The sequence below is a fragment of the Gopherus evgoodei genome, unplaced genomic scaffold (genome assembly GCF_007399415.2).
Source record: "Gopherus evgoodei ecotype Sinaloan lineage unplaced genomic scaffold, rGopEvg1_v1.p scaffold_57_arrow_ctg1, whole genome shotgun sequence".
NCBI lineage: Eukaryota > Metazoa > Chordata > Testudines > Testudinidae > Gopherus > Gopherus evgoodei.
In genome coordinates, this window is record NW_022060078.1 from 1,149,559 (window position 1) to 1,164,455 (window position 14,897).

General features: G+C 59.5%; 1 protein-coding gene across 3 annotated transcripts in view; it reads right to left on the reverse strand.

Annotated features, from left to right (window-relative positions):
- ITIH6 (inter-alpha-trypsin inhibitor heavy chain family member 6) overlaps positions 1-14,897 on the reverse strand; it is a 29,993-nt gene that overhangs the window by 10,281 nt on the left and 4,815 nt on the right. For 2 of the 3 annotated variants that reach the window (XM_030547269.1, XM_030547270.1), the window contains exons 2-8: positions 10,426-10,632; positions 8,157-8,430; positions 5,468-5,622; positions 4,963-5,073; positions 4,555-4,802; positions 1,576-1,745; positions 989-1,105 (exon numbers count right to left, since the gene is read on the reverse strand). In XM_030547269.1, the coding sequence (XP_030403129.1) occupies positions 989-1,105; positions 1,576-1,745; positions 4,555-4,802; positions 4,963-5,073; positions 5,468-5,622; positions 8,157-8,249 (894 nt within the window). In that variant the 5' untranslated portion in view covers positions 8,250-8,430; positions 10,426-10,632. Of the gene's footprint in view, positions 1-988; positions 1,106-1,575; positions 1,746-4,554; positions 4,803-4,962; positions 5,074-5,467; positions 5,623-8,156; positions 8,431-10,425; positions 10,633-11,616; positions 11,805-14,897 lie in introns of those variants that run through there. The other variant, XM_030547268.1, reaches the window with a different exon arrangement.

Genomic DNA, 14,897 nt, shown 5'->3' on the forward strand with positions numbered 1-14,897 from the left:
TTCGAGAACTATTCAACCCAAACATTTCACCCAGCTCTAACACTCATCTGAACGGGAAGAGTCAGATTCCTCGGTTTTCATGTCATTGCGATCTAGTTTGACCTAGATCTAACATAACAATGGCCAGACTGGGTCAGACCAAAGGTCCGTCCAGCCAGTGTCCTGTCTGCCGACAGTAGCCAATGCCAGGTGCCCCAGAGGGAGTGAACCCAACAGGTGATGATCACATGATCTCTCTCCTGCCATCCATCTCCACCCTTGGACAAACAAGGGCTAGGAACCCCATTCCTTACCCAGCCTGGCTAATAGCCATTAATGGATTTAACCTCCACGAATTTATCTAGATTTGCCCCCAAATCATTCTGAGAGTGGAGCTTTCAGAAGAATCTCTGCCAGCAATGGACAATCCAGCACGATCCTTGGTCAGTTGTTCCAATAGGTGAGTCCCCTCCCATTACACCTTATTTCCAGTCTGAATTTGTCCTGTTTCAACATCCAGCCACTGGATCTAGTTAGACCGTATAGAAACCGATGCCATACATAGAAATATGAGCTCTGTACTGTATTCATCCTCCACTGTGTTACACCGAAGCTCTTGGGTTGCCTCTACGTCATCAGACGCAAAGGAGCCAACATTAACGCCTGGAATTTTTTTAGAATTTCCAGCTGGTGTAAAATTTTGAGATCTCAACTCCGAAAGAAAACGGAAATTTGGCATTTCTGTTTTCCGACCCATTCAAACGCGGAGCTGACAGATTTGAGGGGGGATGGAGCAGGTAGTGGATTGGAAATTGTCTAAAGGGGCAGATGGATATGCATATATGTGCAAATTAGACCACACTTCGTTTGCATGGATGTTGACCCATGTCCTGAGAGGCCTGCTGTTGCGGGGGCGGATGCTTCCATCTCTGACCCCCCAGCTCAGCTCAGCTCTCCTGGCTGCCCCCTTCCCACTGGTCTCGTCTATGGGCGATCTCCACCCTCTCACCTGCTTCATCTTGGTGCCATGCATGGAGCCGCTGATGTCGATGACAAATACCACGTTCTTCTGCACGGGGGGCAGGCCGCGGGGGGCGAAGTAGTGAACGAAGTAGCCGTTGTAGATCTGCCGGAGAGGGAAGGGCGCGGGGCTGAGGCGTGAGGCTGCGGCGGCCCAGGGCACAGGACACCCACCATGTGCTGGTGTGGTGGTGAGGGGAACCCATGGGACAGGCAGCTGGTGCCTGGGTGTGGGGGTCATACATACCCTTCTGCCTGGGCATCCATCCTTCCCCATGCACACCCCTTCCCTCCTCTCCCCCACTCCTCATCCATCCCCCCCACACACCGTCCCATCCCTGCCTCCTCCCCACACCCCATCCATCCTCCCCCATGCTCCATCCCTCCATCCATCCATCCCCACACATCCCATCCATCCCTCCCTTCCCCCCCATGCCCATCCCTCAACCCCCAGATGTGTCTATCTGCTCCTCTCCTCTGTGGGATGTTCCCTGTTCTCTATTCCCTGGCTCTCATCCCCTCCTCCCCACCCTCTTCTCCCCCGGCCGTGAGATCTCAGTTCCAGCCACTCCTCACCTGCACGTCCCCAGCCACATCTGGCATGGTCACATCGTACTGTACCACAAAGTCCCCCAGGATGCCCGAGCTGGAGAAAGCTGCCTGTTCCTGCGGGGTCGGGGTGAAGACAACCCAGGCGCAGTGGCTCCCCTTCTCCACCCAGGTGGATGGTGGCACATCGGCGTCCCCTGCGAAGAAGCCATGGTAATGAGGGCTGGATGGAGGCTGGGACACAGGGACCCCGTGGCACACGGTCCCCTGCCCTCAGAGTTCTCCCTGCAGACCTGACAAACTCATTCCACCAGCCCCAGCCCGTCTCTCTCAATGTCCTGGAAGGAAACAGAAAATCCTCACTGGTGAAATGCCAAGACTGGGGGAGTGGGAAATAGGGAAGGAGCTGGGTCACGGATACAGAGCAAGCTGGGTGGCCGCTGGGTGGCCACTTGGTGCAGGCGAACGTGGCTCCAGGGACATGTGTCCTTCTGGGAACAAGGTGCGCTGGCTGGCCTTACAGGTGGGGGGCCTCTTTCCTGGCAAGCAGCGACCCTGTGGGTCGTGGGGGAGAATCAGCGGAACAGGAACGTCTAGTGCGCCACCAGGGTCCAAAAAGCTAATGCCATGAGAACGCTACAAGGGATAGGGAGCCGGCCTGAGAGTGAGGGACTCCCGGAGCTCAATCTCGTTCGTGTAACAAAGAGAAGGTGAAGTGGGGCCATGATCCCCACTAGAAGTCCCTACACAGGGTACAAATCATAGAATCTCAGGGCTGGAAGGGACCTCAAGAGGTATCTAGTCCAACCCCCTGCTCAAAGGGGGCCCAATCCCCAGATGGATCTTTACTCCAGATCCCTAAGTGGTCCCCTCAAGGACTGAGCTCACAACCCTTGGTTTAGCAGGTCAATGCTCAAACCACTGACCTATCCCTCCCGCAAATATTTAACAACAGGCTCTTTGGCCCAGCAGAGGGAGGGCTAACCCGATCCAAGGGCTGGACGCTGAAGCCAGACCAATTCAGAGAGGAAATCAGGTGTCAGTTTTAACAGCTTCCCCAGGGTGGTGCTGGATTCTCCAGCACTGGTGACTTTTCCATCAAGACAGGATCTCTTTTACATAAGCCTTGCTCTAGGCATGGTTTGGGGCAGCTCTCTGACGTGTTACAAAGGAGGTCAGATGGGACGGGCCTCGAGATCTGCGACTCTAGATCGTGCAGGGTATTTCACGGGAGGTGTCTACAGAAAGCTCATAACTCGTCAGGCCTTGGGACCGTTGCAAGACAGTCAAATGGGGAACATTTAAGGGCCAATCAGGGCCGGCGCTTCCATTGAGGCGAACTAGGCAATCGCCTAGGGCGCCAGGATTTTTTGGGGGCGGCATTTTGCCAGGGAGGGGGCGGCAGGTGGGTCCGGTGGAGCTGCCGCAGTCATGCCTGCGGAGGGTCCATTGGTCCGCGGCTCCGGTGGAGCTGCCACAGTCGTGCCTGCGGACGGTCTGCTGGTCCTGCGCGGCTCCACTGAACTCCCGCAGGCACGGCTGTGGCGGCTCCACCGGAGCCGCAGACCAACAGACCCTCCGCAGAAATGGCTGTGGCAGCTCCACCGGAGCCGCAGACCAATGGACCCTCCGCAGAAATGGCTGTGGCAGCTCCACCGGAGCCGCAGACCAATGGACCCTCCGCAGAAATGGCTGTGGCAGCTCCACCGGAGCCGCAGACCAATGGACCCTCCGCAGAAATGGCTGTGGCAGCTCCACCGGAGCCGCAGACCAACGGACCCTCCGCAGAAATGGCTGTGGCGGCTCCACCGGAGCCGCAGACCAATGGACCCTCCGCAGAAATGGCTGTGGCAGCTCCACCGGAGCCGCGGACCAACGGACCCTCCGCAGAAATGGCTGCGGCGGCTCCACCGGAGCCGGAGACCAATGGACCCTCCGCAGAAATGGCTGTGGCGGCTCCACCGGAGCCGCAGACCAATGGACCCTCCGCAGAAATGGCTGTGGCGGCTCCACCGGAGCCGCAGACCAACGGACCCTCCGCAGAAATGGCTGTGGCAGCTCCACCGGAGCCGCGGGAGCGGCACATGGGGGCGGCGAGATGGCCGTGCGCCTAGGGCGTGAGAAACTCTAGCGCTGGTCCTGGGGCCAATATGTTCCTACTGAAAGCAGGTTGGCTGGGCTTGGAGGAGAAATGTATCACCAGAGAGCCTTGCTACTCATCAGCTAATTGAGCTGTCCTGCTCCCTCCCAAAATTATCCCTGGCAAACTCAGAGGTACCACGTCACCTCTCAGGGACCATCAGTGTCACCCAGCCTGATCTCCTGCACATCGCAGGCTCAGAGCCTCCCTCGCCCATGGCACGGAGGGAGGCAAAAAACGCCGACCTGGGGGAAATCCCACTTGATTAGCTAGGAGAGGGAATGACCCATAAGGCTAGACCCAGGTTGGGATTTCAGGATCTAGGTTGGTACCCGCTTGTTTCCACCACTGGTTTTAGTTCAGTCCTGAGCCTTACTTTACTTTAATAAGCCTTTTTCTAGAAGCACCCACAAGTGCTCTGTGTTACACAGGAGTGTGGGGGTAAGAGAAAGCTAGTAAACTGGAGCACATTCCACTTGGAGGGCCAAGGATTGGGGATTTCAGGGGAGAGGTAATGTGGGGGAACTCGGGGAGTGGGTGCCCGGCGAAGTTGGGGCTGGCCCAGCCCAGAGGGGAGTGCTGGAGCGGCTGCCAGAAGAAAGATTCTTTCTTGCTAGAGGCAGACGGCAACAAGGTGACTTGTATCCTGAGTAACGGGGGAACAGTCACAAACACCCCAGGGCTCTCGGGCCACTGAACAGCAGCAGAATCCCGGCTTTCAGGTTAAATAAAAAAAAAAGGAAGAGAAAGTTTCTAGGCCACAGGGTTGGGGAGAAAAGATCAAAAATGTGACAGATGCTCCAATGCCTGCCTGAGTGTGCAGAGAGCCTGAGCCGAGCGCTCGCAGAGGTGTGAACCGTGTGTACCTCGCAAGGTGTTGGTGAGCAGGCGGCTGGTGCGGAGGGGCAGCACGTGGACGTAGTCGATGCCGGTGCGCTCCGAGATGCTCACCTCCACGGTGAGGTTCCCCACCACCTGCTGGGGACGCACGCTCACAGCGTGCTGGTACTTGCCCAGGTGCCGCTGCAGCAGCTCCTCGTAGCTCAGCTCGAAGGACACCTGGCTTCCGGCTGCTACGCTGGCAGAGACCCGGAACTTCTCTGTCTCCCGATCCCTGGGAAAGGGGAAAAGCCAGGAATAGAACCCAGGAGACCTGGCTCCCAGGCCCCACTGCTCCACTCACTAGACCCCACTCCCCTCCCAGAGCTAGGGAGAGAACCCAGGAGTCCTGGCTCCCAGCCCCCTGCTCTAACCACTAGCTGCCGGGCTCTCACCTAGTGCCAACATGAGCTGCTGTCTGGCCCTGTTTCCGGGCCTCGTCGTACATCTTCTTGGCTTGACGCTTCTCTTTCACCTCGGCCACATAGAGTTTCTTGTTGATGGTGCTAGGATGGAAGAGAGGGGGATTATGGGACATGGCCTTAAATCTGCCAGATAGCAGCAGACACAGTGGGGGTAGGCCTCCTTGAGCAGACCCGGTTCTGGGGACCCTCCGTCCCCATCCCCACTCCTCCATCTCTCCCTCCATCCCTCCCTCGCCACCTCTCCATCCCCATCCCCTCCCATCCCTTCCCACACCCACTCCTTCCCCATACCCCCCTCCCCACACAACCCCCTCTATCTATCTCACTCACACTCTCCTCCACTGCTCTGTCCCTTCCAGCCCCCCTCCATCCCGGATCCCATGCGAACACATTTCCAACCCCCCTACCCCCCCATCCCCAAGGTGTGGGGGTGTGGCCGCAGGAGCTGCCCGCCCGGGACCTGTCCCGGCCTCACATGGTGAAGTTGGAGATGAACGCCGAGCCGGGCAGGTCTAGGTCGAAGATGGCTTCCTTGGGCTCAGCGTGGGGGTTGCTCAGCTCGGTCCGAACACGGGTGGAGGCGTAGCGGGACACAATGGTGGAGCGGACGGAGAAGCTGGTCATGGTGAGCTGGGCACAGAAACAGGGATGTGCAGGGGGTGTCTCCAGAAACCCTTGCCCTGCCCATGGCTGAAAGGGGTGTGCCCGGAGAGAAGCCAGGCGTCCTGGCTCCCAGACACCGCCCCGTGCCCCTGTTCTAATGCACAAGAACTAAACATTCATTCCTTTTAGTGAAATGGAAACTGAAATTCTCCCGCCGCCCCATGACTCCCGCTGCCCCATGACTCCTGCCTGATCTAGCTCCTTTTTCCTAACAAAATCCACTCAGCCCCGACGGATCGCCCTGCTGGCTGCACTGGCCCGGGGCTCGGGCTCGGAGGCGGCTGCGTGAGTCTGGAGCTCACCCAACGAAGCACACGAGGAGCCGCCATGTTCCAGCGGGAGCCCTGCTTAGCTACAGCGGAGATCCAGTGCCTCTGCCAGCATGAAACAAACCAGATCCCAGCTGGGGTCCAGCCCTGGGGAGTCCGTGGGGCCAGACCCCCAGCCGGTGCCCATCAGCCATAGCTCCATTAGAGTCAATGGGGCCAGACCCCCAGCCAGTGTCCATCAGCCATAGCTCCATTAGAGTCAATGGGGCCAGACCCCCAGTCGTTGTCCATCAGCCATAGCCCCATGGAGTCAGTGGGGCCAGACCCCCAGCCGGTGCCCATCAGCCATAGCTCCATTAGAGTCAATGGGGCCAGACCCCCAGCCAGTGTCCATCAGCCATAGCTCCATTAGAGTCAATGGGGCCAGACCCGCAGCCGGTGTCCATCAGCCATAGCTCCATTAGAGTCAATGGGGCCAGACCCCCAGTCGTTGTCCATCAGCCATAGCCCCATGGAGTCAGTGGGGCCAGACCCCCAGCCAGTGTCTATCAGCCATAGTCCCATGGAGTCAGTGGGGCCAGACCCCCAGTCGGTGTCCATCAGCCATAGCCCCATGGAGTCAGTGGGTCCAGACCCCCAGCCAGTGTCCATCAGCCATATCTCCATTAGAGTCAATGGGGCCAGACACCCAGCCAGTGTCCATCAGCCATATCTCCATTAGAGTCAATGGGGCCAGACCCCCAGCCAGTGTCCATCAGCCATATCTCCATTAGAGTCAATGGGGCCAGACCCCCAGCCAGTGTCCATCAGCCATAGCTCCATTAGAGTAAATGGGGCCAGACCCCCCAGCCAGTGTCCATCAGCCATAGCCCCATGGAGTCAGTGGGTCCAGACCCCCAGCCAGTGTCCATCAGCCATATCTCCATTAGAGTCAATGGGGCCAGACCCCCAGCCAGTGTCCATCAGCCATATCTCCATTAGAGTCACTGGGGCCAGACCCCCAGCCAGTGTCCATCAGCCATATCTCCATTAGAGTCAATGGGGCCAGACCCCCAGCCAGTGTCCATCAGCCATATCTCCATTAGAGTCAATGGGGCCAGACCCCCCAGCCAGTGTCCATCAGCCATAGCTCCATTAGAGTCACTGGGGCCAGACCCGCAGTCGGTGTCCATCAGCCATAGCCCCATGAAGTCAATGGGTCCAGACCCCAGCCGGGGTCAGAGAATCATAGAATATCAGGGTTGGAAGAGACCTCAGGAGGTATCTAGTCCAACTCCCTGCTCAAAGCAGGACCAACCCCACCTAAATCATCCCAGCCAGGGCTGTGTCAAGCCGGGCCTTAAAAACCTCTAAGGAAGGAGATCCCACCACCTCCCTAGGGAACCCAGTCCAGTGCTTCACCACCCTCCTAGTGAAATAGTGTTTCCTAATATCAAACCTAGACCTCCCCCACTGCAACTTGAGACCGTTGCTCCTTGTTCTGCCATCTGCCACCACTGAGAACAGCCGAGCTCCATCCTCTTTGGAACCCCCCTTCAGGTAGTAGAAAGCAGCCATCAAATCCCCCCTCATTCCTCTCTTCTGCAGACTAAACAACCCCAGTTCTCACAGCCTCTCCTCGTAAGTCATCGGCTGTAGCTCCATTAGAGTCAATGCGGCCAGACCCCCAGTTGGTGTCTATCAGCCGTAGCTGAGGTCAACTAGCCACAGCTCCATTCGAGTCAATGGGGCCAGACCCACTTCTCTTTCCATTGGCAGAACACAGTGGTTTTAAATTTTATTGGCTCTTTTCTCTCCTCTGCCCGTCCTCGGCATTGCACACCCATATTACGGTAGCACCAGAAGGTCTCAGTCAGGATCAGTCTTAGCTGCGCTAGGTGCTGGATAAACAGACAAAGATCCAGTGCCTGCCCTACAATCTAGAGACAAGTGACCCCCAAGTGACCCAGCCCAACTGATGCAGACTTTAACCACAGTTGTTGCAACAAGAAGAGTTTTGACTAGGGGAGGAGATGGGATCGGAGTGGTTAGATGACTAGATTGGAATCAGGACGCCTGTGTTCTCTCCCCGGCTCCAGGAGGGAAGTGGGGTCTAGCGGTTAGAGCAGAGAACGTGAGGTGCAAATGCAATTTGGAGATGAGAAACAACATCAGGGCTCCTGGGTTTCACATCTTCTGCTGTAGCCACTAGACCCCAAAACTTAGCAAGGGGGAAAAAAACCTCAGCCTCACCTCTGGAATACGGGGATGCCCAGTGCTGGGTAGAGGTTCCAGGCACAGTAGGAGAGCAAAGGAGAAGAGCAGCAGCTGTCTCAGCATTGGCATGATGAGTCCCCGCAGCTCCGCCGAGAAGCACCAACCTCGGAGATCTCTATTTTGGACGCACTTTTTAAAGCTTCATGGGTTTTTCCCCCCCTGCACCTCTCAATGTAGCATTCATGCGGACACAAGCTGTGATTGTCCGCCCCTCGGAGGCTGGAGGGAGGCCAGGCCTTCGCTCTCCCCTCTGTAAGATGAAATGAAAACAAAATGTTCAGGCGAGTCCGTGCCCTGGGTTAAAAAGGAAAAAGATGAGAGGGAGCCCGCGAGTAGGCCAACGGGAGCCAGAGCCTGGGAGCTGAAGAACGGAAGGTTAGTGGAAAAGGAGCTGGCCCTGCATGCCTGGCTGGGCTGAACTCCACGGTCAGGAATGAGTTCGGCTCAAGGTCTGCAGGTGCGAAGGGTTTCCTCGGAGGAGCCACGGGGCGTTTATTGAGCTGGATTTCACACCAGTTAGATCCCCGTTTCTTCCCATGGGGCCAGACAGGCCTGCTGGGATCATCCAGCTTCCCCTCCCGCACAGCAAGGCCAGAGGACTGCCCCCCACAAAGGTTGGACAACTTGGGGAAAGGGTTGGGGGCAGAGTGCCAGCCCCCATCACGCCCTAGGGCAGGGACTGGCTGGCTCAGGGAGGTGGGGAATGGGGCCTTTCCCCTCTAGGGGGCGCCGGCTCCCATCCAGCCCCAGGACAGGGGACCAGCTGTTGGAGACTCCAGGTTCATGAGCCAAAGGACGTCAGAATTGCCGGGATTACTTCTTGTGATGCTGGTTTCCAAAAGATGCAAAGGGGATCAACTGTGGAGAAAACTCCCAGCATTGTTAACGCGAGCCAGGCCGGCCGCAGGGAGATTCTGGGTTTGGCTGCAATGGAGAGGGAACCCATGCAGCGTTTCTCTCCGGTGGGAGCTCCGGCTAGGTCGGGCCATAGAGCTAACTGTGCTAACCACCCAGCCCAGAGGCGGCGCCGGGATCCAGTGGCTGGCAGGGCTGCAGTGGAAGCCAGGACACGTGGGTTCTGTTCCTGGCTCTTGCCCTTCCGCTCTCTGGGTCACTGGCAGAGCTGGGGAGAGAACCCAGGAGTCTGACCCCCACAGTTTCCCCCTGCTCTAACCACTAGACCCTATTCCCCTCACAATGCCAGGGAGAGAACCCAGGAGTCCTGGCGTCTATCCCCCTCCTCTAACCACTAGACCCCACTCCCATAGCCAGCTCCCAATCCCGCCCCCTTCCTCGGAGGTCTGGATTGCGATAGGAGCAAAGTGGAGGTGAAGAGCTATCAGTTTCTCCTGAGCATCCGGCAGCTGCTCTCTCTGGAGTAACCAGCCCCCGGACAGATGGGCGACCATAATTCCCAAGTACCTGCCGGGTAGGGGTGGGCTGGGCCAGTCTTGCTGAAGATTCGGTCTGATTTCTCAGGGCTGCATTCAGGAGCGGCGCCAGGGTTTTTGGCGCCCTAGGCGGGGGTCCTTCCGCACTCCCAGTCAGCGGCAATTCGGCGGCCGGGGGGGGTCTTCTGTGCTCTCGGTCTTTGGGTCACTTCAGCAGCGGGTCCCGGAGCGAGTGAAGGACCCGCCACAGAATGGCCACTGAAGATCCGGAGCGCGGAAGGACCCCCTGCTGCCGAATTACTGCTGAGGGCGGCATAATGCTGCCCCCACAAATCCTGGCACCCTAGGCGACCGCCTAGGTCACCTAAATGAAAGCGCCGGCCCTGGCTGCATTCAGCATTACCCAGCCGAGGCCCTGGCCCCCTCAAACAGCTCTCTGGGCCAGCCCTTCCCCTCCACTCTGGCCAGCCCCCCAGCTCTGATCCCCATTGTAAACTGAGGCATGGGGCTTCTGTGGCAGAACTGGGAACTGGGCACTGTCCCAGGCTGGATCGTAAGCTCTTTGGGACAGCGACTGTCGTTAATTGTCTGTGCAGTGCCCGGCACGACACGGCCCCGATCCGGGTCAGGGGGTGTCTGTGCAGCACTGTGCCTGGCGTAACAGGGGCTCCGAGCTCAGGGGGGGGAGCATTTCTACCATAACAACAACAAGGTCTTTTGAAAACGATCTAAAGCCAGGGGCATTACTTTTTGTAGGACCCACACAAACAAATCCCTCTACAGAGAAAGAAACAAACTAGAGGGAAGGCCTGAATTTTTACCAGGGGGGGCTGTTAATCGTCAGAACAACTCACCTAGGGACAGGGTGAATTGCCCGTCTCTTGATGTCTTTTGATCAGCATTGGGTGTGGAAGATCCATCAGAAGTAATGGGTGCTATCCCAGGATAAACGCTGGCCATCCTCCGGCCCGTGTCACCAGGTCAGATTCGAAGATCTCCATGACTCCTTGCAGTGTTGAGATCCCCTCCAGAGCTGCGCCGATCCCTCGAGGTGGTGGACGCTAAGCAAGGAAATAAACAAATATGGAGCCAGATCCTTTCTTGGCCCAGCCTGGCTGTTTACATCAGCCTCTGCCAAAGAGGAGAGGGCCAAGGCTCAGTGAAAAGGCTCCTTCTTTCTTTCTGAAAAAGTCAAAATAACAAACCCAAGGATTCTGGAGCCACAAAAGAGGGGGAATTGGAAAGAAGCTGAAGGAAGCTGGAAGGGACGACCAGGACCCATGAAATAAATGAGTCATTGACAGGGAAAATGTTATGCCTGTGTTGGTGTCTTGGTTATTTATATGAGCGGAGGGTTTGGAATTCACCCCCGACCAGAGCCGTGCAGGCTGAAAATACCCATTTTTTAGTCCCAGGTGGCTGATGACCAAATGTTTTGCATTTCTATGGCACAAACTCCAGCAGGAATCAGGCTCCCATCATAGAATATCGGGGTTGGAGGTCGTGCCAGGCACTGCCCAGAGCCCGACTGAGCTCAGGGCCCCCCATTGTGCCAGGCATTGCAGAGATGCCCGTCACCAATGGGTGCTCCTTGTGCCAGGTTCTTACTGAGATTGGTGCCCTCACTGTGCCTGACGCTGCACAGACCCCAAACGAAAGCAGAGCCCGATCATGCCTGTCACTGTACATATGCACACTAAGAGAGAGTCCCAAACCTGACCACCTAAACAGTCAAAGGCTATTTCAAGCCATTGGACAGGTGGGGAAACTGAGGCACCTGGAGACACTCCTCTTGTCTTCTGGGTCCCCTTCCAGATCACCCATCAGCCTTCCGATAACTCTCTCCGCTGGGGTCAGAGAGGGGAATGGGCTGTTTTGAGAGGGGGGTTCTCATGCCAAAGGGGGGTGATCCTCACAGGAGCTACCCGTGCCAGGGGATTCAACGGAAGGCAAAGCAAAGGCCCACGCCACCTGTGCCCGGGTGCTGGAGAACGCTGCCCATCGTGGATTTAGGCTGAAATGGCTCCAGCTTGGCAGATCCTGACCTGTTTTTGTTTCCGCCGCTGACACAGTGCACTCTTACTTCACCCGTCCACCAGCCGCGTCGGCTTGCACCAGCAGAGGCAACGGGCGGTCTTTCCCCTGCCAAAGCTGCAACCTGCAGCCCTGACAGGGTCGATCAGTCCAGCTTTGCGAAGAGAGGCTGGGAGCCAGGACGCCTGGGTTCTCTCCCCAGCTCTGGGAGGGGAGTGGGGGCTGGTGGTGAGAGCAGGGGGGCTGGGAGCCAGGACGCCTGGGTTCTCTCCCCGGCTCGGGGAGGGGGACTGGTGGGTTAGAGGGGGGGCTGGGAGCCCAGATGCCTGGGTTCTCTCCCCAGCTCTGGGAGGGGAGTGGGGGCTGGTGGGTTAGAGCAGGGGGCATGGGAGCCCAGACTCCTGGGTTCTCTCCCGGCTCTGGGAGGGGAGTGGGGGATGGTGGTTGGGGCTGGGAGCCAGGACTCCTGGGTTCTCTCCCGGCTCTGGGAGGGGAGTGGGGGATGGTGGTTGGGGCTGGGAGCCAGGACTCCTGGGTTCTCTCCCCAGCTCTGGGAGGGGAGTGGGGGATGGTGGTTGGGGCTGGGAGCCAGGACTCCTGGGTTCTCTCCCCGGCTCTGGGCGGGGAGTGGGGGATGGTGGTTGGGGCTGGGAGCCAGGACTCCTGGGTTCTCTCCCCGGCTCTGGGAGGGGAGTGGGGGCTGGTGGGTTGGGGGGGGCTGGGAGCCCGGACTCCTGGGTTCTCTGCCGGCTCTGGGAGGGGAGTGGGGGCTGGTGGTTAGAGCAGGGGGCTGGGAGCCAGGACTCCTGGGTTCTCTCCCCGGCTCTGGGAGAGGAGTGGGGGCTGGTGGGTTGGGGGCTGGGAGCCAGGACTCCTGGGTTCTCTCCTTGGCTCTGGGAGGGGAGTGGGGGCTGGTGGGTTGGGGGAGGGGGGGGGCTGGGAGCCCAGACTCCTGGGTTCTGTGCCCTGGGGCACAGCTCCTCCTTTTTTTTGTCACGTCAGTTTCCCCCGAAGCTGCTGTGGGGCTGGGTGACGGGAGAGGCCGGGCAGGGCCTGGGGCTGCAGACCCAGGAGTCCTGACCCTCGGGGCTCCTGCAGCTGGAATGGGGCGGGGACCTGTGGGCGTGGCCTCTAGGGGCGGGCCAGAGGGGCGGCCACGTGCCCGCCCCGTGACTGGAAACCAACCGCCGTCCTGCGGCGCAGCTGTTTAAACACGGGGGCGGGGCTGGGAGGGGCGCGGCCGTTCGCGGCACGAGGGGGGGCGGGAAGCCGCCTGCAGGGCCGGCTTTAGGAAGTGCGGGGCCCAACTCGAACATTTTCGGCGGGGCCCCAGCAGGGATGACTAAAAAAAAAAAACGTGTAAAAAAAAAGCCTTCCATTTCTTCCATGTATTATTTACTTTCCATAACTATATGAATAATAAAATTGTATATTATGTAGATTGCATCAAACATGCTGTTGATTGGTTATTAATGACCGCCGTTTCACATGTGTGGGTCCCTGCCACTCCCTGGGGGTGTGCACATGTCTGGGTCCCAGCTGCTCCCACCCCCCCTCATTGAAGCAGGTGTGCAGGTTACTGGCCTGGGAACTGCAGGGCAGCAGTGGACATGGGGCTGGCTGCAGGCAGGGCAAGGGGTGCAAGGCTGGCTGGAGACAGGGGTTGTGGGGTGGGGGTGGGCTGGCTTCAGGCAGGGCAAGGGGTGCAAGGCTGGCTGGAGACAGGGGTTGTGGGGTGGGGTGGGCTGGCTTCAGGCAGGGCCGCAGGGGGGTGCGGCAGGGGTTGGCAGGGCTGGAGACAGAGGAGTGCAGAACTGGCTGGCTGCAGGCAGGGGGGTGCAGCGGGGTTGGCTGGAGACAGGGCAGGGGGTTTGGGGCTGGGTGTGGGCAGGAGTGTGTGGGGGCTGGCTGGCTTTGGGCAGGGCCATAGGGGAGTGGGGCAGGGGCTGGCTGTGGGCACAGAGTGCAGAGCTGGCTGGGGGCAGCAGAGGCAGCTGGAGCCCTGGCCCTTTAAATAGCCCCCAAGCCTCCCGCTATCCCAGGGCTCTGCAGGTTATTTAAAGGGCCTGAGGCTCCCCTGCTTCTACCCCGCCCTGGACCTTTTAAATAGCGGTGAGAGCCCTGGTGAATACATGGGGAGGTGGCAGAGGCAGCTGGAGCCCCAGCCATTTAAATAGCCCCCGGAGCCCCCTGCTATCCCAGGGCTATGGGGGCTATTTAAAGGCCCAGAGCTCCAGCTGGGAGAGTGGGGCTGCTTGCCGTGCTCTGGCCGGGGCTCCGGCTCTCGGCGCAGGGCCCTCTTAGGCGCGGGGCCCAATTCCTGGGAATCGGCTGAATCGGCCTAATGACGGCCCTGGCCGCAGGCACTGGTGGCGTCCAGGGGAAGGGGGCCAGGGAACCACTGCAGGGGGAAGGGGGCACACCGGGCACTGGGGGCATCCTGGGGGAAGGGGGCCAGGGAACCCCTGCAGGGGGAAGGGGGCACACCAGGCACTGGGGGCATCCCGGGGGAAGGGGGCCAGGGAACCCCTGCAGGGGGAAGGGGGCACACCAGGGGTGTCCCTGGGGAACCCCTGCAGGGGAAATGGGGGACACAATGCACTGGGGGCATCCGGGGGAAGGGGGCCAGGGAACCACTGCAGGGGGAAGGGGGCACACCGGGCACTGGGGGCATCCTGGGGGAAGGGGGCTGGGGAACCCCTGCAGGGGAAGAGGGAGCACCGGGCACTAGGGGCGTCCCGGGGGAAGGGGGCCAGGGAACCCCTGCGGGGGGAAGGGGGCACACCAGGGGTGTCCCTGGGGAACCCCTGCAGGGGAAATGGGGGGCACAATGCACTGGGGGCATCCGGGGGAAGGGGGCCGGGGAACCCCTGTGGGAATGGGGCTGGGGAACCCCTGCGGAGGGCTAGGGAGGGGAGGCTGGGGGAGCCCCTGGGACTGGGGGGCCAGGCAGCATGGACGGTCCCAGGGACAGTGGGGAGGGTTGAGGGGGCACTTGGGGGCGGCTAATGACCTTGTGCCCCCCGGGATGGGGACAGTGGGGCCCAGAGGCAGGAGCATGGGCCTGGCAACCCCTCCCCTGGGAGCTGGGATCTGCCAGGGCAGCGGGGCGGGGCGGGGGAGCCAGAGACTGTGCCCCAGCCCCCCTTAGCAACCTCCCCTAGCTCCTGTCCCCTCCGTACCCACAGGGCGGACTAGCCCCCTGGGAGCGATAGCCTAAACAAGGGATGGAGCTTGCCCTGGGATACTCCTGTAGCTAAGCCCCTTCCCCACACCCAGCCACTCCCCCCGT